The sequence below is a fragment of the Oncorhynchus clarkii genome, unplaced genomic scaffold (genome assembly GCF_045791955.1).
Source record: "Oncorhynchus clarkii lewisi isolate Uvic-CL-2024 unplaced genomic scaffold, UVic_Ocla_1.0 unplaced_contig_4470_pilon_pilon, whole genome shotgun sequence".
Taxonomy (NCBI): Eukaryota; Metazoa; Chordata; class Actinopteri; order Salmoniformes; family Salmonidae; genus Oncorhynchus; species Oncorhynchus clarkii.
In genome coordinates this window covers 16,309-37,697 of record NW_027259213.1, presented here as the reverse complement: position 1 = coordinate 37,697, position 21,389 = coordinate 16,309, and the positions used below count along the sequence as shown (strand labels likewise).

The 21,389-nt window shown below is 47.9% G+C and overlaps 1 protein-coding gene across 1 annotated transcript in view; it reads right to left on the bottom strand.

Annotated features, from left to right (window-relative positions):
* Window positions 1-1,071: 1,071 nt before the first annotated feature.
* The window catches only part of LOC139399893 (X-ray repair cross-complementing protein 5-like), a gene marked incomplete at its 3' end in the record, with an annotated part of 35,096 nt that continues 14,778 nt past the window's right edge, over window positions 1,072-21,389 (bottom strand). The window contains exons 10-13 of the mRNA XM_071145019.1: window positions 10,244-10,440; window positions 6,522-6,609; window positions 3,572-3,641; window positions 1,072-1,181 (exon numbers count right to left, since the gene is read on the bottom strand). Coding sequence (XP_071001120.1) covers window positions 1,072-1,181; window positions 3,572-3,641; window positions 6,522-6,609; window positions 10,244-10,440 — 465 coding nt within the window. The remainder of the gene's footprint in view (window positions 1,182-3,571; window positions 3,642-6,521; window positions 6,610-10,243; window positions 10,441-21,389) is intronic.

The window sequence follows — 21,389 nt, the reverse complement described above, 5'->3', positions numbered from 1 at the left end:
TACCTACCTACCTACCTACCTACCTACCTACCTACCTACCGGAGAGGGAGGTACAATAGGAGATCCACATTACCTATCTACCTACCTACCTACCTACCTACCTACCTACCTACCTACCTACCTACCTACCTACCTACCTACCTACCGTAGAGGGAGGTACAAAAGGAGATCCACATGTCCTACCTACCTACCTACCTACCGGAGAGGGAGGTACAATAGGAGATCCACATTACCTACCTACCTACCTACCGGAGAGGGAGGTACAATAGGAGATCCACACTACCTACCTACCTACCTACCTACCTACCTACCTACCTACCTACCTACCTACCTACCTACCTACCTACCTACCGGAGAGGGAGGTACAATAGGAGATCCACATTACTTACCTACCTACCTACCTACCTACCTACCTACCTACCTACCTACCTACCGGAGAGGGAGGTACAATAAGAGATCCACATGACCTACCTACCGGAGAGGGAGGTACAATAGGAGATCCACATTACTTACCTACGTACCTACCTACCGGAGAGGGAGGTACAATAGGAGATCCACATTACCTACCTACCTACCTACCTACCTACCTACCTACCTACCTACCCACCCACCCACCCACCTACCCACCTACCGGAGAGGGAGTTACAATAGGAGATCCACATTACCTACCTACCTACCTACCTACCTACCTACCTACCTGAGAGGGAGTTACAATAGGAGATCCACATTACCTACCATAGGAGACCCACATTACTGTTATGAATTTGATGTATAATGACTAAATGATGATTACATTTAAAGTAATGATAGGACTATATCTAACAGAATTCTACCCTGTCTCTGTATAATGATGAAGAATGTTTGTTAAACATTCACTGTAAAACCTGTTCACAGGCTACTGACATGTAAAACCTGTTCACAGGCTACTGACATGTAAAACCTGTTCACAGGCTACTGACATGTAAAACCTGTTCACAGGCTACTGACATGTAAAACCTGTTCACAGGCTACTGACATGTAAAACCTGTTCACAGGCTACTGACATGTAAAACTGTTGCATTGAATGGTCACCTGAACAGACTGCTCTCTGAAGGTCTGGATACAGGGGATGCACTTTATGTAGTAGTTCATGTTCTTGTTGCCAAGCAACTGCTCTATCCTGCCAGTCAGCTGTTGACACACTGGAGGACACATACAGACATGGGGTCAGGAAGATGTCAGGAAGACAGCGGGTCAGGATGGGGTCATGACAGGTCAAACGCTAGCCAGAGGGGTATCCTACCAAGCAAGCTAGATCTACTCAGGGTTATCTAAAGCTAGCCAGCTTCAGTTATCAACATTTTTAAAATTACATTTTAATCTTTATTTTTACTAGGCAAGTCAGTTAAGAACAAATTCATATTTACAATGACAGCCTAGGAACAGTGGGTTAACTGCCTTGTTCATGGGCAGAATGACAGATTTGTACCTTGTCAGGATTCGGGATTCGATCCAGCTAACCTTTCAGTTACTGGCCCAACGCTCTAACCACTAGACTACCTGCTGGTTACTGGCCCAACGCTCTAACCACTAGGCCAACTGCTGGTTACTGACCCAACACTCTAACCACTAGGCTACCTGCTGGTTATTGGCCCAACACTCTAACCACTAGACTACCTGCTGATTACTGCCCCAACGCTCTAACCACTAGGCTACCTGCTGGTTACTGGCCCAACGCTCTAACTACTAGGCCACCCGCTGGTTACTGGCCCAACGCTCTAACCACTAGGCTACCTGCTGGTTACTGGCCCAACGCTCTAACCACTAGGCTACCTGCTGGTTACTGGCCCAACGCTCTAACCACTAGACTACCTGCTGGTTACTGGCCCAACGCTCTAACCACTAGGCCAACTGCTGATTACTGCCCCAACGCTCTAACCACTAGACTACCTGCTGGTTACTGGCCCAACGCTCTAACCACTAGGCTACCTGCTGATTACTGGCCCAACGCTCTAACCACTAGGCTACCTGCTGGTTACTGGCCCAACGCTCTAACCACTAGGCTACCTGCTGGTTACTGGCCCAACGCTCTAACCACTAGACTACCTGCTGGTTACTGGCCCAACGCTCTAACCACTAGGCTCTAACCACTAGACTACCTGCTGATTACTGGCCCAACGCTCTAACCACTAGGCTACCTGCTGATTACTGGCCCAACGCTCTAACTACTAGGCCACCCGCTGGTTACTGGCCCAACGCTCTAACCACTAGACTACCTGCTGGTTACTGGCCCAACGCTCTAACCACTAGGCTCTAACCACTAGGCTACCTGCTGGTTACTGGCCCAACACTCTAACCACTAGACTACCTGCTGATTACTGGCCCAATGCTCTAACCACTAGGCTACCTGCTGATTACTGGCCCAGCGCTCTAACTACTAGGCCACCCGCTGGTTACTGGCCCAACGCTCTAACCACTAGACTACCTGCTGGTTACTGGCCCAACGCTCTAACCACTAGGCTACCTGCTGATTACTGGCCCAACGCTCTAACCACTAGGCTCTAACCACTAAGCTACCTGCCACCCAAAATGAAGGAAAATATATCAGCAGGCTGTGAAATGGGCTTTTAGAAGTGGCGTCTCTATTGTATTACTTCTCGTTAATGCCGTCTTTGGTGTGCTTATCAATGCAGGGGGACCTTTTCCCACTCCTATCCATAAAATATTAATCACAATTGTATTTGTCAAACAAAGGTTTACTGTGAGTTAAGTTTCAAATGCATTCTGTCATTGCTAAAGTATTTTAACTTATTAAAAAAAATAAAAAATAAACTGACAAATCTAGTTCTCTTCCTAGTTCTCTTCCGCAATCTTTGTGAGGGAAGGAATCTGATTTCATTGGTCCTCAACTCACAGCTAAGACACTTCATTCAGGATAAATGGAGTTAGCCCTGAGTTAGCCTGCCCCGGAGCAGGTTAGTTCTGAACGCAGGATAGTGGAGTTAGCCCTGAGTTAGCCTGCCCTGGAGCACGTTAGCCCTGTGTTAGCCTGCCCTGAAGCAGGTTAGTTCTGAATGCAGGATAGTGGAGTTAGCCTGCCCTGGAGCAGGTTAGTTCTGAATGCAGGATAGTGGAGTTAGCCCTGAGTTAGCCTGCCCTGGAGCACGTTAGTTCTGAATGCAGGATAGTGGAGTTAGCCTGCCCTGGAGCAGGTTAGTTCTGAATGCAGGATAGTGGAGTTAGCCCTGAGTTAGCCTGCCCTGGAGCACGTTAGTTCTGAATGCAGGATAGTGGAGTTAGCCCTGAGTTAGCCTGCCCTGGAGCAGGTTAGTTATAAAGGATTCCTTGCTATAGAAATGTACCTGGCTAAAAGGTGAGCCACATTCATATGACTAGTTATCCTGAGTTGAACTCGAGAGTAAACATACAGTATAGAACACCTGATTGGTAGGATACCCCCTCATGGTCATCTTGCCAATGACCATAAGAGCTGCCAAGACTGTACAAACAGATCTGGGACCAGGCTAGGCAAAAACAGTGGGCCATGAGACTTGTTTGAGAAGGAGAGAGTAGAACCAGACAATCATCTCACCCTCTCCAAACGGAAGACTCTTCTGGCGAATCAGAGTGCGGAAATCCCGTGCTGGATCTACACTGCCCACCTGGTAGAGGAACACACAGGTCAACATACAGTAGAGAACACCTGGTAGAGGAACACAGGTAAATTATATGATATACAGTGGGGCAAAAAAGTATTTAGTCAGCCACCAATTGTGCAAGTTCTCCCACTTAAAAATATGATAGGCCTGTAATTTTCATCATAGGTACACTTCAACTATGACAGACAAAATGAGAAAAAAACATTGTAGGATTTTTAATGAATTTATTTGCAAATTATGGTGGAAAATAAGTATTTGGTCAATAACAAAAGTTTATCTCAATACTTTGTTATATACCCTATATACCCTGTTGGCAATGACAGAGGTCAAACGTTTTCTGTAAGTCTTCACAAGGTTTTCACACACTGTTGCTGGTATTTTGGCCCATTCCTCCATGCAGATCTCCTCTAGAGCAGTGATGTTTTGGGGCTGTTGCTGGGCAACACGGACTTTCAACTCCCTCCAAAGATTTTCTATGGGGTTGAGCTCTGGAGACTGGCTAGGCCACTCCAGGACCTTGAAATGCTTCTTACGAAGCCACTCCTTCGTTGCCCGGGCAGTGTGTTTGGGATCATTGTCATGCTGAAAGACCCAGCCACGTTTCATCTTCAATGCCCTTGCTGATGGAAGGAGGTTTTCACTGAACATCTCACGATACATGGCCCCATTCATTCTTTCCTTTACACGGATCAGTCGTCCTGGTCCATTTGCAGAAAAACAGCCCCGAAGCATGATGTTTCCACCCCCATGCTTCACAGTAGGTATGGTGTTCTTTGGATGCAACTCAGCATTCTTTGTCCTCCAAACACAAGTTTTTGACCCCACGGGATGAGATCTTGCGTGGAGCCCCAGATCGAGGGAGATTATCAGTGGTCTTGTATGTCTTCCATTTCATAATAATTGCTCCCACAGTTGATTTCTTCAAACCAAGCTGCTTACCTATTGCAGATTCAGTCTTCCCAGCCTGGTGCAGGTCTACAATTTTGTTTCTGGTGTTCTTTGACAGCTCTTTGGTCTCGGCCATAGTGGAGTTTGGAGTGTGACTGTTTGAGGTTGTGGACAGGTCTTTTATACTGATAACAAGTTCAAACAGGTGCCATTAATACAGGTAACGAGTGGAGGACAGAGGAGCCTCTTAAAGAAGAAGTTACAGGTCTGTGAGAGCCAGAAATCTTGCTTGTTTGTAGGTGACCAAATACTTATTTTCCACCATAATTTGCAAATAAATTCATAAAAAAATCCTACAATGTGATTTTCTGGATTTTTTTTCCTTAATTTTGTCTATCATAGTTGAAGTGTACCTATGATGAAAATTACAGGCCTCGCTCATCTTTTTAAGTGGGAGAACTTGCACAATTGGTGGCTGACTAAATACCCCTTTGCCCCAATATATGTGTGTTTTTTATATATATTCCATGTCAGATATATATATTTTAAATGTTTTTATTCAAATGGAATGGAGTAGAACAGCAAACACACACATGGCCACTGCGCCTGCTACTCCTCTCCATTTCCATATGAAATAGCCATTGGGTGCTTTTCGGGGGAGGGCAGGCCCACAACAATGCCTGGAGTTGAATGTAACAGCACTTCACCTTAGTGACTGTTCCCTCTGCTCTATACAATACATATCTGTTTATTTTATGTGATGATAAAAGGCTCATACAATACAAATATTTTTTAAATGTTTTCTTTCACAGTGATAGCGACTCTGACTGGGAGCCCCCGGTGCCAAGCTGCCCGCTCTACCTCTGCCCCCAGTGGTGTTCATATGCCACAGTTCATTACTGCAGGCCTCAGGGCCAAAAGGGCACAGCATGGAGGCGTCGTTGTGTTATGTGTCGCATGAACGGCACCACTTGTTCAGTTTGCCTCTGCTTTACATCAGACTGCTATGGGACATGGCACAGGCAGCAAAATATTGTGTAGAGGACTTCCAAAAGGTGTACTGTTTTTTTAAAAATACGTATTTTCTAATATTTTTTAAAACTTTTTTTTGCTTTTTTTGTGTGTGTGTGTGTGTTAGAATTGCTTTTTGATATGTTGTATATCGTTATTTGCACTGTTGTATATAGTTATAGGTTATTTCACCAATTCGGCCACTTGGGTACATTTGGGCAACTTGTGTGGGACACCTGAGTGACTTCATGCTAAATGTCACGTAGCTCACCCATTCCTGAAGTTATCAGTCTGAAACTTTGCACACCTACAGTTGCCCTCTTGTGTTATCCATCAAAATGATCTACAGCATCCTATTCTAGTACATGTGAAAGATGCTACAACAATAGAAAACAGAAAACGTATGCTCTTTCTTTCTCTTTCCTTCCACCAGAACTACTGTGTTATATTCTCCTACATTCAATTAACATTTCCACAAACTTCAGAATGTTCCCATTCAAATGATACCAAGAATATGCATATCCTTGCCTCTGGGGCTGAGCTACAGGCAGTTAGATTAGGGTATGTCTTCAGGCGGAAATTGAGAACAAGGGATGCAGCCATAAGAGGTTAAGGAAAAGCAACAAACCAGTGCTCAGCATATGTGGGAACTCCTTCAAGATTGTTGGACAAGCATTCCAGGTGAAGCTGGTTGAGAGAATGCCAAGAGTGTGCAAAGGTCTCATCAAGGTAAAGGGTGGCTACTTTGAAGAATCTCAAATATAATATATATTTTGATTTAACACTTTTTTGGTTACTACATGATTCCATGTGTTATTTCATAGTTGATGTCTTCACTATTATTCTACAATGTAGAAAATATTTAAAAAATGAAGAAAAAACATTGAATGAGTAGGTGTGTCCAAACTTTTGATTGGTACTGTATATGATAGTGTACTTTCAATAATTCCAGATCCCATGTTAAGTCCTCTGGCCTACTCTCACCTGTGTGATGCTTCCCTCTGTGATGTCAGCCAGGTTAAAGTCTTCCTCCTCGTCAACTTTGGCCTTCTTGGCATCAGGCTCCTCAGTGCTGCAGAGGATAAAGAGGGTCAGTTATATGGGGATATACTCAACTGGTTTTGCGTGACTCCTTAAGCACTCCGTACTCTCCTCCTTTTGAAAAAGGTCAAAGGTAACCGAGGAGAGGAAATACATGCGCTTGTATGAAACAATCCTCTTTCTCCACTAACATGTCATGAGGCAAATTCCGTTTACATAGGAGGAATCCCAAAACACGTGTAAAGACATACAAATAAAAGCAGCAATGTGTGCGAGACATTTTCTAGATTAAAGGATGAGTAGCGTATGGTTTTAAAACGTGAGCATGCTTTTCTCCTTTGAGAAAAGAGCGGACTCAAAGGGGGTGTGGATTATTAAAACATTGCCGCGCTAGCTGCCCGGAGGTCCCACCCGGAGGCCATTGAGGAGATCAAACTCCTCCGTTTGCCTATTAACAACCTGCCTCTCTCCTACATATGGTGCCCCCTTATAGGTTTCTGGACAGAGTCGTTGAAGAGAGAACAGACCTTTGCCCAATACTGAATCTCCCATGGAGTGTTCTACACAACTGATATGATCACAATATTGTTTCCAGCCCTGTAGTTAAGAAAGAGATAACAAGTAGTTTAGAACCCATCTGAAACTAAGCATTAATGAGGTGACAAACTAGTAGCTATGAGATTTGAATCACATTCCTACCTGTTCCCAAACAGCTAGAATGTAGACCTACCCGTTCCCAAACAGCTAGAATGTAGACCTACTCATTCCCAAACAGCTAGAATGTAGACCTACCTGTTCCCAAACAGCTAGTGATGTAGACCTACCCGTTCCCAAACAGCTAGTGATGTAGACCTACCCGTTCCCAAACAGCTAGAATGTAGACCTACCCGTTCCCAAACAGCTAGTGATGTAGACCTACCCGTTCCCAAACAGCTCTGCTAGTGATGTAGACCTACCCGTTCCCAAACAGCTAGTGATGTAGACCTACCCGTTCCCAAACAGCTCTGCTAGTGATGTAGACCTACCCGTTCCCAAACAGCTAGAATGTAGACCTACCCGTTCCCAAACAGCTAGAATGTAGACCTACCCGTTCCCAAACAGCTAGTGATGTAGACCTACCCGTTCCCAAACAGCTCTGCTAGTGATGTAGACCTACCCGTTCCCAAACAGCTAGAATGTAGATCTACCCGTTTAAAAGTGGTGTGGGGGCTGTGCTTTAGCAAAGTGGGTGGGGTTATATCCTTCCTGTTTGGCCCTGTCCGGGGGTATCATGGGATGGGGCCACAGTGTCTCCTGACACCTCATGTCTCAGCCTCCAGTATTTATGTGTCGGGGGGCTAGTTTGTTATATCTTGAGTACTTCTCCTGTCTTATCCGGTGTCTTGTGTGAAATTAAGTATGCTCTCTCTAATTCTCTTTCTCTTTCTTTCTCTCTGTCTGGCAGGAGCTGAGCCCTATGACTCCTTGCTGACTCCTTGTTGTCCCCAGTCCACCTGGCCGTGCTGCTGTGTCAGTTTCAACTGTTCTGCCTTAATATTATTGGACCATGCTGGTCATTTATGAAAATTTGAACATCTTGGCCATGATGTTATAATCTCCACCCGGCACAGCCAGAAGAGGACTGGCCACCCCTCATAGCCTGGTTCCTCTCTAGGTTTCTTCCTAGGTTTTGGCCTTTCTAGGGAGTTTTTCCTAGCCACCGTGCTTCTACACCTGCATCGCTTGCTATTCGGGGTTTTAGGCTGGGTTTCTGTACAGCACTTTGAAATATCAGCTGATGTACGAAGGGCTATATAAATAAATTTGATTAGACCTACCCGTTCCCAAACAGCTAGTGATGTAGACCTACCCGTTCCCAAACAGCTCTGCTAGTGATGTAGACCTACCCGTTCCCAAACAGCTAGTGATGCAGACCTACCCGTTCCCAAACAGCTAGTGATGCAGACCTACCCGTTACCAAACAGCTAGTGATGTAGAACTACCCGTTCCCAAACAGCTAGAATGTAGACCTACCCGTTCCCAAACAGCTCTGCTAGTGATGTAGACCTACCCGTTCCCAAACAGCTACTGATGCAGACCTACCCGTTCCCAAACAGCTCTGCTAGTGATGTAGACCTACCCGTTCCCAAACAGCTACTGATGCAGACCTACCCGTTCCCAAACAGCTAGTGATGCAGACCTACCCGTTCCCAAACAGCTCTGCTAGTGATGTAGGCCTACCCGTTCCCAAACAGCTAGTGATGTAGACCTACCCGTTCCCAAACAGCTAGTGATGTAGACCTACCCGTTCCCAAACAGCTAGTGATGTAGACCTACCCGTTCCCAAACAGCTAGTGATGCAGACCTACCCGTTCCCAAACAGCTCGTGATGCAGACCTACCCGTTCCCAAACAGCTCGTGATGCAGACCTACCCGTTCCCAAACAGCTAGAATGTAGACCTACCCGTTCCCAAACAGCTAGTGATGTAGACCCACCCATTCCCAAACAGCTAGAATGTAGACCTACCCGTTCCCAAACAGCTACTGATGCAGACCTACCCATTCCCAAACAGATTGTGATGCAGACCTACCTGCTCCCAAACAGCTAGTGATGTAGACCTACCCTACCCGTTCCCAAACAGCTAGTGATGTAGACCTACCTATTCCCAAACAGCTAGAATGTAGACCTACCCGTTCCCAAACTAGAATGTAGACCTACCCATTCCCAAACTAGAATGTAGACCTACCCATTCCCAAACAGCTAGTGATGCAGAACTACCCGTTCCCAAACAGCTAGTGATGCAGACCTACCCATTCCAAAACAGCTCGTGATGCAGACCTACCCGTTCCCAAACAGCTAGAATGTAGACCTACCCGTTCCCAAACTAGAATGTAGACCTACCCGTTCCCAAACAGCTAGTGATGTAGAAATACCCGTTCCCAAACTAGAATGTAGACCTACCCGTTCCCAAACAGCTAGTGATGTAGAAATACCCGTTCCCAAACTAGAATGTAGACCTACTCGTTCCCAAACAGCTAGTGATGTAGAAATACCCGTTCCCAAACTAGAATGTAGACCTACCCGTTCCCAAACAGCTAGTGATGCAGACCTATCCGTTCCCAAACTATAATGTAGACCTACCCATTCCCAAACAAATAGTGATGCAGACCTACCCGTTCCCAAACAGATAGTGATGCAGACCTACCCGTTCCCAAACTAGAATGTAGACCTACCCGTTCCCAAACAGCTAGTGATGCAGACCTACCCGTTCCCAAACTAGAATGTAGACCTACCCGTTCCCAAACAGCTAGTGATGCAGACCTACCCGTTCCCAAACTAGAATGTAGACCTACCCGTTCCCAAACAGCTAGTGATGCAGACCTATCCGTTCCCAAACTATAATGTAGACCTACCCATTCCCAAACAAATAGTGATGCAGACCTACCCGTTCCCAAACAGATAGTGATGCAGACCTACCCGTTCCCAAACTAGAATGTAGACCTACCCGTTCCCAAACAGCTAGTGATGCAGACCTACCCGTTCCCAAACTAGAATGTAGACCTACCCGTTCCCAAACAGCTAGTGATGCAGACCTACCCGTTCCCAAACTAGAATGTAGACCTACCCGTTCCCAAACAGCTAGTGATGCAGACCTACCTGTTCCCAAACTAGAATGTAGACCTACCTGTTCCCAAACAGCTCCTTGCTGGTCTTCAGTTCCTTCTTCTTGACCACCTCCTTCAGAGGGAACTTCTTCTTCAGTGTCTCCAGGGGGGCTTGACAGCGGGTGGCCACCGCCAGGGGGCGCTGGAGAGCTGTAGTCAGCCAGGGGTCCATGGGGGGGAGGGGGACACTGGGGTTCACCGCCCGATGGTGCAGGCACTGTAGTGGGAGAAGTGTGTTTTGTGGGGTGAAATATGAGGGAAAATTAAGACGTAGAAAAGTAATTGCAGATTGAGAACACGTTACATGGAGAAATAACCTGACAATAGAGGAGGAGCCATACCTGAAACAGTCTCTGGTACTGAGGGTTGGGGATGTGGTAACTACCTGGAACAGTCTCTGGTACTGGGGATGTGGTAACTACCTGGAACAGTCTCTGGTACGGAGGGTTGGGGACGTGGTAACTACCTGGAACAGTCTCTGGTACTGGGGATGTGGTAACTACCTGGAACAGTCTCTGGTACTGGGGATGTACAGTGCCTTGCGAAAGTATTCGGCCCCCTTGAACTTTGCGACCTTTTGCCACATCTCAGGCTTCAAACATAAAGATATAAAACTGTATTTTTTTGTGAAGAATCAACAACAAGTGGGACACAATCATGAAGTGGAACGACATTTATTGGATATTTCAAACTTTTTTAACAAATCAAAAACTGAAAAATTGGGCGTGCAAAATTATTCAGCCCCTTTACTTTCAGTGCAGCAAACTCTCTCCAGAAGTTCAGTGAGGATCTCTGAATGATCCAATGTTGACCTAAATGACTAATGATGATAAATACAATCCACCTGTGTGTAATCAAGTCTCCGTATAAATGCACCTGCACTGTGATAGTCTCAGAGGTCCGTTAAAAGCGCAGAGAGCATCATGAAGAACAAGGAACACACCAGGCAGGTCCGAGATACTGTTGTGAAGAAGTTTAAAGCCGGATTTGGATACAAAAAGATTTCCCAAGCTTTAAACATCCCAAGGAGCACTGTGCAAGCGATAATATTGAAATGGAAGGAGTATCAGACCACTGCAAATCTACCAAGACCTGGCCGTCCCTCTAAACTTTCAGCTCATACAAGGAGAAGACTGATCAGAGATGCAGCCAAGAGGCCCATGATCACTCTGGATGAACTGCAGAGATCTACAGCTGAGGTGGGAGACTGTCCATAGGACAACAATCAGTCGTATATTGCACAAATCTGGCCTTTATGGAAGAGTGGCAAGAAGAAAGCCATTTCTTAAAGATATCCATAAAAAGTGTTGTTTAAAGTTTGCCACAAGCCACCTGGGAGACACACCAAACATGTGGAAGAAGGTGCTCTGGTCAGATGAAACCAAAATTGAACTTTTGGCAACAATGCAAAATGTTATGTTTGGAGTAAAAGCAACACAGCTGAACACACCATCCCCACTGTCAAACATGGTGGTGGCAGCATCATGGTTTGGGCCTGCTTTTCTTCAGCAGGGACAGGGAAGATGGTTAAAATTGATGGGAAGATGGATGGAGCCAAATACAGGACCATTCTGGAAGAAAACCTGATGGAGTCTGCAAAAGACCTGAGACTGGGACGGAGATTTGTCTTCCAACAAGACAATGATCCAAAATATAAAGCAAAATCTACAATGGAATGGTTCAAAAATAAACATATCCAGGTGTTAGAATGGCCAAGTCAAAGTCCAGACCTGAATCCAATTGAGAATCTGTGGAAAGAACTGAAAACTGCTGTTCACAAATGCTCTCCATCCAACCTCACTGAGCTCGAGCTGTTTTGCAAGGAGGAATGGGAAAAAATGTCAGTCTCTCGATGTGCAAAACTGATAGAGACATACCCCAAGCGACTTACAGCTGTAATCGCAGCAAAAGGTGGCGCTACAAAGTATTAACTTAAGGGGGCTGAATAATTTTGCACGCCCAATTTGTCAGTTTTTGATTTGTTAAAAAAGTTTGAAATATCCAATAAATGTCGTTCCACTTCATGATTGTGTCCCACTTGTTGTTGATTCTTCACAAAAAAATACAGTTTTATATCTTTATGTTTGAAGCCTGAAATGTGGCAAAAGGTCGCAAAGTTCAAGGGGGCCGAATACTTTCGCAAGGCACTGTAGTAACTACCTGGAACAGTCTCTGGTACTGAGGATGTAGTAACTACCTGGAACAGTCTCTGGTACTGGGGATGTAGTAACTACCTGGAACAGTCTCTGGTACTGGGGATGTAGTAACTACCTGGAACAGTCTCTGGTACTGAGGATGTAGTAACTACCTGGAACAGTCTCTGGTACTGGGGATGTAGTAACTACCTGGAACAGTCTCTGGTACTGAGGGTTGGGGATGTGGTAACTACCTGGAACAGTCTCTGGTACTGAGGGTTGGGGATGTGGTTTACTACCTGGAACGGTCTCTGGTACTGAGGGTTGGGGATGTGGTAACTACCTGGAACAGTCCTGGTACTAAGTGTTGGGGACGTGGTAACTACCTGGAACAGTCTATGGTACTGAGGGTTGGGGATGTGGTTTACTACCTGGAACGGTCTCTGGTACTGAGGGTTGGGGACGTGGTAACTACCTGGAACAGCCCTGGTACTAAGTGTTGGGGACGTGGTAACTACCTGGAACAGTCTCTGGTACTGAGGGTTGGGGATGTGGTAACTACCTGGAACAGTCTCTGGTACTGGGGATGTGGTAACTACCTGGAACAGTCTCTGGTACTGGGGATGTAGTAACTACCTGGAACAGTCTCTGGTACTGGGGATGTGGTAACTACCTGGAACAGTCTCTGGTACTGGGGATGTGGTAACTACCTGGAACAGTCTCTGGTACTGAGGGCTGGGGATGTAGTAACTACCTGGAACAGTCTCTGGTACTAGGGATGTGGTAACTACCTGGAACAGTCTCTGGTACGGAGGGTTGGGGATGTAGTAACTACCTGGAACAGTCTCTGGTACTGGGGATGTGGTAACTACCTGGAACAGTCTCTGGTACTGGGGATGTGGTAACTACCTGGAACAGTCTCTGGTACTGGGGATGTAGTAACTACCTGGAACAGTCTCTGGTACTGGGGATGTAGTAACTACCTGGAACAGTCTCTGGTACTGGGGATGTGGTAACTACCTGGAACAGTCTCTGGTACTGGGGATGTAGTAACTACCTGGAACAGTCTCTGGTACTGGGGATGTAGTAACTACCTGGAACAGTCTCTGGTACGGAGGGTTGGGGATGTGGTAAGTACCTGGAACAGTCTCTGGTACGGAGGGTTGGGGATGTAGTAACTACCTGGAACAGTCTCTGGTACTGGGGATGTAGTAACTACCTGGAACAGTCTCTGGACTGGGGATGTGGTAACTACCTGGAACAGTCTCTGGTACTGGGGATGTAGTAACTACCTGGAACAGTCTCTGGTACGGAGGGTTGGGGATGTGGTAACTACCTGGAACAGTCTCTGGTACTGAGGGTTGGGGATGTGGTAACTACCTGGAACAGTCTCTGGTACGGAGGGTTGGGGATGTGGTAAGTACCTGGAACAGTCTCTGGTACGGAGGGTTGGGGATGTAGTAACTACCTGGAACAGTCTCTGGTACTGGGGATGTAGTAACTACCTGGAACAGTCTCTGGTACTGGGGATGTGGTAAGTACCTGGAACAGTCTCTGGTACTGGGGATGTAGTAACTACCTGGAACAGTCTCTGGTACGGAGTGGTTGGGGCTGTGGTAACTACCTGGAACAGTCCTGGTACTGAGGGTTGGGGATGTGGTAACTACCTGGAACAGTCTCTGGTACTGAGGGTTGGGGATGTGGTAACTACCTGGAATCGTCTCTGGTACTGAGGGTTGGGGATGTGGTAACTACCTGGAACAGTCTCTGGTACTGAAGATGTGGTAACTACCTGGAACAGTCTCTGGTACTGAGGGTTGGGGATGTAGTAACTACCTGGAACAGTCTCTGGTACTGAGGGTTGGGGATGTGGTAACTACCTGGAACAGTCTCTGGTACTGAGGGTTGGGGATGTGGTAACTACCTGGAACAGTCTCTGGTACTGAGGGTTGGGGATGTGGTAACTACCTGGAACAGTCTCTGGTACTGAGGGTTGGGGATGTGGTAACTACCTGGAACAGTCTCTGGTACTGAGGGTTGGGGATGTGGTAACTACCTGGAACAGTCTCTGGTACTGAGGGTTGGGGATGTGGTAACTACCTGGAACAGTCTCTGGTACTGAGGGTTGGGGATGTGGTAACTACCTGGAACAGTCTCTGGTACTGAGGGTTGGGGATGTGGTAACTACCTGGAACAGTCTCTGGTACTGAGGGTTGGGGATGTGGTAACTACCTGGAACAGTCTCTGGTACTGGGGATGTGGTAACTACCTGGAACAGTCTCTCGTACTGGGGAGGTAGTAACTACCTGGAACAGTCTCTGGTACTGGGGATGTAGTAACTACCTGGAACAGTCTCTGGTACTGGGGATGTAGTAACTACCTGGAACAGTCTCTGGCACTGGGGATGTAGTAACTACCTGGAACAGTCTCTGGTACTGAGGGTTGGGGATGTGGTAACTACCTGGAACAGTCTCTGGTACTGAGGGTTGGGGATGTGGTAACTACCTGGAACAGTCTCTGGTACTGAGGGTTGGGGATGTGGTAACTACCTGGAACAGTCTCTGGTACTGGGGATGTGGTAACTACCTGGAACAGTCTCTGGTACTGAGGGTTGGGGATGTGGTAACTACCTGGAACAGTCTCTGGTACTGGGGATGTGGTAACTACCTGGAACAGTCTCTGGTACTGAGGGTTGGGGATGTGGTAACTACCTGGAACAGTCTCTGGTACTGAGGGTTGGGGATGTGGTAACTACCTGGAACAGTCTCTGGTACTGAGGGTTGGGGATGTGGTAACTACCTGGAACAGTCTCTGGTACTGAGGGTTGGGGATGTGGTAACTACCTGGAACAGTCTCTGGTACTGAGGGTTGGGGATGTGGTAACTACCTGGAACAGTCTCTGGTACTGGGGATGTGGTAACTACCTGGAACAGTCTCTCGTACTGGGGAGGTAGTAACTACCTGGAACAGTCTCTGGTACTGGGGATGTAGTAACTACCTGGAACAGTCTCTGGTACTGGGGATGTAGTAACTACCTGGAACAGTCTCTGGTACTGGGGATGTGGTAACTACCTGGAACAGTCTCTGGTACTGAGGGTTGGGGATGTGGTAACTACCTGGAACAGTCTCTGATACTGAGGGTTGGGGATGTGGTAACTACCTGGAACAGTCTCTGGTACTGAGGGTTGGGGATGTGGTAACTACCTGGAACAGTCTCTGGTACTGAGGGTTGGGGATGTGGTAACTACCTGGAACAGTCTCTGGTACTGAGGGTTGGGGATGTGGTAACTACCTGGAACAGTCTCTGGTACTGGGGATGTGGTAACTACCTGGAACAGTCTCTGGTACTGGGGATGTAGTAACTACCTGGAACAGTCTCTGGTACTGGGGATGTAGTAACTACCTGGAACAGTCTCTGGTACTGGGGATGTGGTAACTACCTGGAACAGTCTCTGGTACTGGGGATGTAGTAACTACCTGGAACAGTCTCTGGTACTGGGGATGTAGTAACTACCTGGAACAGTCTCTGGTACGGAGGGTTGGGGATGTGGTAAGTACCTGGAACAGTCTCTGGTACGGAGGGTTGGGGATGTAGTAACTACCTGGAACAGTCTCTGGTACTGGGGATGTAGTAACTACCTGGAACAGTCTCTGGACTGGGGATGTGGTAACTACCTGGAACAGTCTCTGGTACTGGGGATGTATCAACTACCTGGAACAGTCTCTGGTACGGAGGGTTGGGGATGTGGTAACTACCTGGAACAGTCTCTGGTACTGAGGGTTGGGGATGTGGTAACTACCTGGAACAGTCTCTGGTACGGAGGGTTGGGGATGTGGTAAGTACCTGGAACAGTCTCTGGTACGGAGGGTTGGGGATGTAGTAACTACCTGGAACAGTCTCTGGTACTGGGGATGTAGTAACTACCTGGAACAGTCTCTGGTACTGGGGATGTGGTAAGTACCTGGAACAGTCTCTGGTACTGGGGATGTAGTAACTACCTGGAACAGTCTCTGGTACTGGGGATGTAGTAACTACCTGGAACAGTCTCTGGTACTGAGGGTTGGGGATGTGGTAACTACCTGGAACAGTCTCTGATACTGAGGGTTGGGGATGTGGTAACTACCTGGAACAGTCTCTGGTACTGAGGGTTGGGGATGTGGTAACTACCTGGAACAGTCTCTGGTACTGAGGGTTGGGGATGTGGTAACTACCTGGAACAGTCTCTGGTACTGAGGGTTGGGGATGTGGTAACTACCTGGAACAGTCTCTGGTACTGGGGATGTGGTAACTACCTGGAACAGTCTCTGGTACTGGGGATGTAGTAACTACCTGGAACAGTCTCTGGTACTGGGGATGTAGTAACTACCTGGAACAGTCTCTGGTACTGGGGATGTGGTAACTACCTGGAACAGTCTCTGGTACTGGGGATGTAGTAACTACCTGGAACAGTCTCTGGTACTGGGGATGTAGTAACTACCTGGAACAGTCTCTGGTACGGAGGGTTGGGGATGTGGTAAGTACCTGGAACAGTCTCTGGTACGGAGGGTTGGGGATGTAGTAACTACCTGGAACAGTCTCTGGTACTGGGGATGTAGTAACTACCTGGAACAGTCTCTGGACTGGGGATGTGGTAACTACCTGGAACAGTCTCTGGTACTGGGGATGTATCAACTACCTGGAACAGTCTCTGGTACTGAGGGTTGGGGATGTGGTAACTACCTGGAACAGTCTCTGGTACGGAGGGTTGGGGATGTGGTAAGTACCTGGAACAGTCTCTGGTACGGAGGGTTGGGGATGTAGTAACTACCTGGAACAGTCTCTGGTACTGGGGATGTAGTAACTACCTGGAACAGTCTCTGGTACTGGGGATGTGGTAAGTACCTGGAACAGTCTCTGGTACTGGGGATGTAGTAACTACCTGGAACAGTCTCTGGTACGGAGTGGTTGGGGCTGTGGTAACTACCTGGAACAGTCCTGGTACTGAGGGTTGGGGATGTGGTAACTACCTGGAACAGTCTCTGGTACTGAGGGTTGGGGATGTGGTAACTACCTGGAATCGTCTCTGGTACTGAGGGTTGGGGATGTGGTAACTACCTGGAACAGTCTCTGGTACTGAAGATGTGGTAACTACCTGGAACAGTCTCTGGTACTGAGGGTTGGGGATGTAGTAACTACCTGGAACAGTCTCTGGTACTGGGGATGTGGTAACTACCTGGAACAGTCTCTGGTACTGGGGATGTAGTAACTACCTGGAACAGTCTCTGGTACTGGGGATGTAGTAACTACCTGGAACAGTCTCTGGTACGGAGGGTTGGGGATGTGGTAAGTACCTGGAACAGTCTCTGGTACGGAGGGTTGGGGATGTAGTAACTACCTGGAACAGTCTCTGGTACTGGGGATGTAGTAACTACCTGGAACAGTCTCTGGACTGGGGATGTGGTAACTACCTGGAACAGTCTCTGGTACTGAGGGTTGGGGATGTGGTAACTACCTGGAATCGTCTCTGGTACTGAGGGTTGGGGATGTGGTAACTACCTGGAACAGTCTCTGGTACTGAAGATGTGGTAACTACCTGGAACAGTCTCTGGACTGGGGATGTGGTAACTACCTGGAACAGTCTCTGGTACTGAGGGTTGGGGATGTGGTAACTACCTGGAATCGTCTCTGGTACTGAGGGTTGGGGATGTGGTAACTACCTGGAACAGTCTCTGGTACTGGGGATGTGGTAACTACCTGGAACAGTCTCTGGTACTGGGGATGTAGTAACTACCTGGAACAGTCTCTGGTACTGGGGATGTAGTAACTACCTGGAACAGTCTCTGGTACGGAGGGTTGGGGATGTGGTAAGTACCTGGAACAGTCTCTGGTACGGAGGGTTGGGGATGTAGTAACTACCTGGAACAGTCTCTGGTACTGGGGATGTAGTAACTACCTGGAACAGTCTCTGGACTGGGGATGTGGTAACTACCTGGAACAGTCTCTGGTACTGGGGATGTAGTAACTACCTGGAACAGTCTCTGGTACGGAGGGTTGGGGATGTGGTAACTACCTGGAACAGTCTCTGGTACTGAGGGTTGGGGATGTGGTAACTACCTGGAACAGTCTCTGGTACGGAGGGTTGGGGATGTGGTAAGTACCTGGAACAGTCTCTGGTACGGAGGGTTGGGGATGTAGTAACTACCTGGAACAGTCTCTGGTACTGGGGATGTAGTAACTACCTGGAACAGTCTCTGGTACTGGGGATGTGGTAAGTACCTGGAACAGTCTCTGGTACTGGGGATGTAGTAACTACCTGGAACAGTCTCTGGTACGGAGTGGTTGGGGCTGTGGTAACTACCTGGAACAGTCCTGGTACTGAGGGTTGGGGATGTGGTAACTACCTGGAACAGTCTCTGGTACTGAGGGTTGGGGATGTGGTAACTACCTGGAATCGTCTCTGGTACTGAGGGTTGGGGATGTGGTAACTACCTGGAACAGTCTCTGGTACTGAAGATGTGGTAACTACCTGGAACAGTCTCTGGTACTGAGGGTTGGGGATGTAGTAACTACCTGGAACAGTCTCTGGTACTGGGGATGTGGTAACTACCTGGAACAGTCTCTCGTACTGGGGAGGTAGTAACTACCTGGAACAGTCTCTGGTACTGGGGATGTAGTAACTACCTGGAACAGTCTCTGGTACTGGGGATGTAGTAACTACCTGGAACAGTCTCTGGTACTGGGGATGTGGTAACTACCTGGAACAGTCTCTGGTACTGAGGGTTGGGGATGTGGTAACTACCTGGAACAGTCTCTGGTACTGAGGGTTGGGGATGTGGTAACTACCTGGAACAGTCTCTGGTACTGAGGGTTGGGGATGTGGTAACTACCTGGAACAGTCTCTGGTACTGGGGATGTGGTAACTACCTGGAACAGTCTCTGGTACTGGGGATGTGGTAACTACCTGGAACAGTCTCTGGTACTGAGGGTTGGGGATGTGGTAACTACCTGGAACAGTCTCTGGTACTGGGGATGTGGTAACTACCTGGAACAGTCTCTGGTACTGAGGGTTGGGGATGTGGTAACTACCTGGAACAGTCTCTGGTACTGAGGGTTGGGGATGTGGTAACTACCTGGAACAGTCTCTGGTACTGAGGGTTGGGGATGTGGTAACTACCTGGAACAGTCTCTGGTACTGAGGGTTGGGGATGTGGTAACTACCTGGAACAGTCTCTGGTACTGAGGGTTGGGGATGTGGTAACTACCTGGAACAGTCTCTGGTACTGAGGGTTGGGGATGTGGTAACTACCTGGAACAGTCTCTGGTACTGGGGATGTGGTAACTACCTGGAACAGTCTCTCGTACTGGGGAGGTAGTAACTACCTGGAACAGTCTCTGGTACTGGGGATGTAGTAACTACCTGGAACAGTCTCTGGTACTGGGGATGTAGTAACTACCTGGAACAGTCTCTGGTACTGGGGATGTAGTAACTACCTGGAACAGTCTCTGGTACTGAGGGTTGGGGATGTGGTAACTACCTGGAACAGTCTCTGGTACTGAGGGTTGGGGATGTGGTAACTACCTGGAACAGTCTCTGGTACTGAGGGTTGGGGATGTGGTAACTACCTGGAACAGTCTCTGGTACTGGGGATGTGGTAACTACCTGGAACAGTCTCTGGTACTGAGGGTTGGGGATGTGGTAACTACCTGGAACAGTCTCTGGTACTGGGGATGTGGTAACTACCTGGAACAGTCTCTGGTACTGAGGGTTGGGGATGTGGTAACTACCTGGAACAGTCTCTGGTACTGGGGATGTGGTAACTACCTGGAACAGTCTCTGGTACTGAGGGTTGGGGATGTGGTAACTACCTGGAACAGTCTCTGGTACTGAGGGTTGGGGATGTGGTAACTACGTGGAACAGTCTCTGGTACTGAGGGTTGGGGATGTGGTAACTACCTGGAACAGTCTCTGGTACTGAGGGTTGGGGATGTGGTAACTACCTGGAACAGTCTCTGGTACTGGGGATGTGGTAACTACCTGGAACAGTCTCTCGTACTGGGGAGGTAGTAACTACCTGGAACAGTCTCTGGTACTGGGGATGTAGTAACTACCTGGAACAGTCTCTGGTACTGGGGATGTAGTAACTACCTGGAACAGTCTCTGGTACTGGGGATGTAGTAACTACCTGGAACAGTCTCTGGTACTGGGGATGTGGTAACTACCTGGAACAGTCTCTGGTACTGAGGGTTGGGGATGTGGTAACTACCTGGAACAGTCTCTGGTACTGAGGGTTGGGGATGTGGTAACTACCTGGAACAGTCTCTGGTACTGAGGGTTGGGGATGTGGTAACTACCTGGAACAGTCTCTGGTACTGGGGATGTGGTAACTACCTGGAACAGTCTCTGGTACGGAGGGTTGGGGATGTGGTAAGTACCTGGAACAGTCTCTGGTACGGAGGGTTGGGGATGTAGTAACTACCTGGAACAGTCTCTGGTACTGGGGATGTAGTAACTACCTGGAACAGTCTCTGGTACTGGGGATGTGGTAAGTACCTGGAACAGTCTCTGGTACTGGGGATGTAGTAACTACCTGGAACAGTCTCTGGTACTGGGGATGTGGTAACTACCTGGAACAGTCTCTGGTACTGGGGATGTGGTAACTACCTGGAACAGTCTCTGGTACTGAGGGTTGGGGATGTGGTAACTACCTGGAACAGTCTCTGGTACTGGGGATGTGGTAACTACCTGGAACAGTCTCTGGTACTGAGGGTTGGGGATGTGGTAACTACCTGGAACAGTCTCTGGTACTGAGGGTTGGGGATGTGGTAACTACCTGGAACAGTCTCTGGTACTGAGGGTTGGGGATGTGGTAACTACCTGGAACAGTCTCTGGTACTGAGGGTTGGGGATGTGGTAACTACCTGGAACAGTCTCTGGTACTGGGGATGTGGTAACTACCTGGAACAGTCTCTGGTACTGGGGATGTGGTAACTACCTGGAACAGTCTCTCGTACTGGGGAGGTAGTAACTACCCGGAACAGTCTCTGGTACTG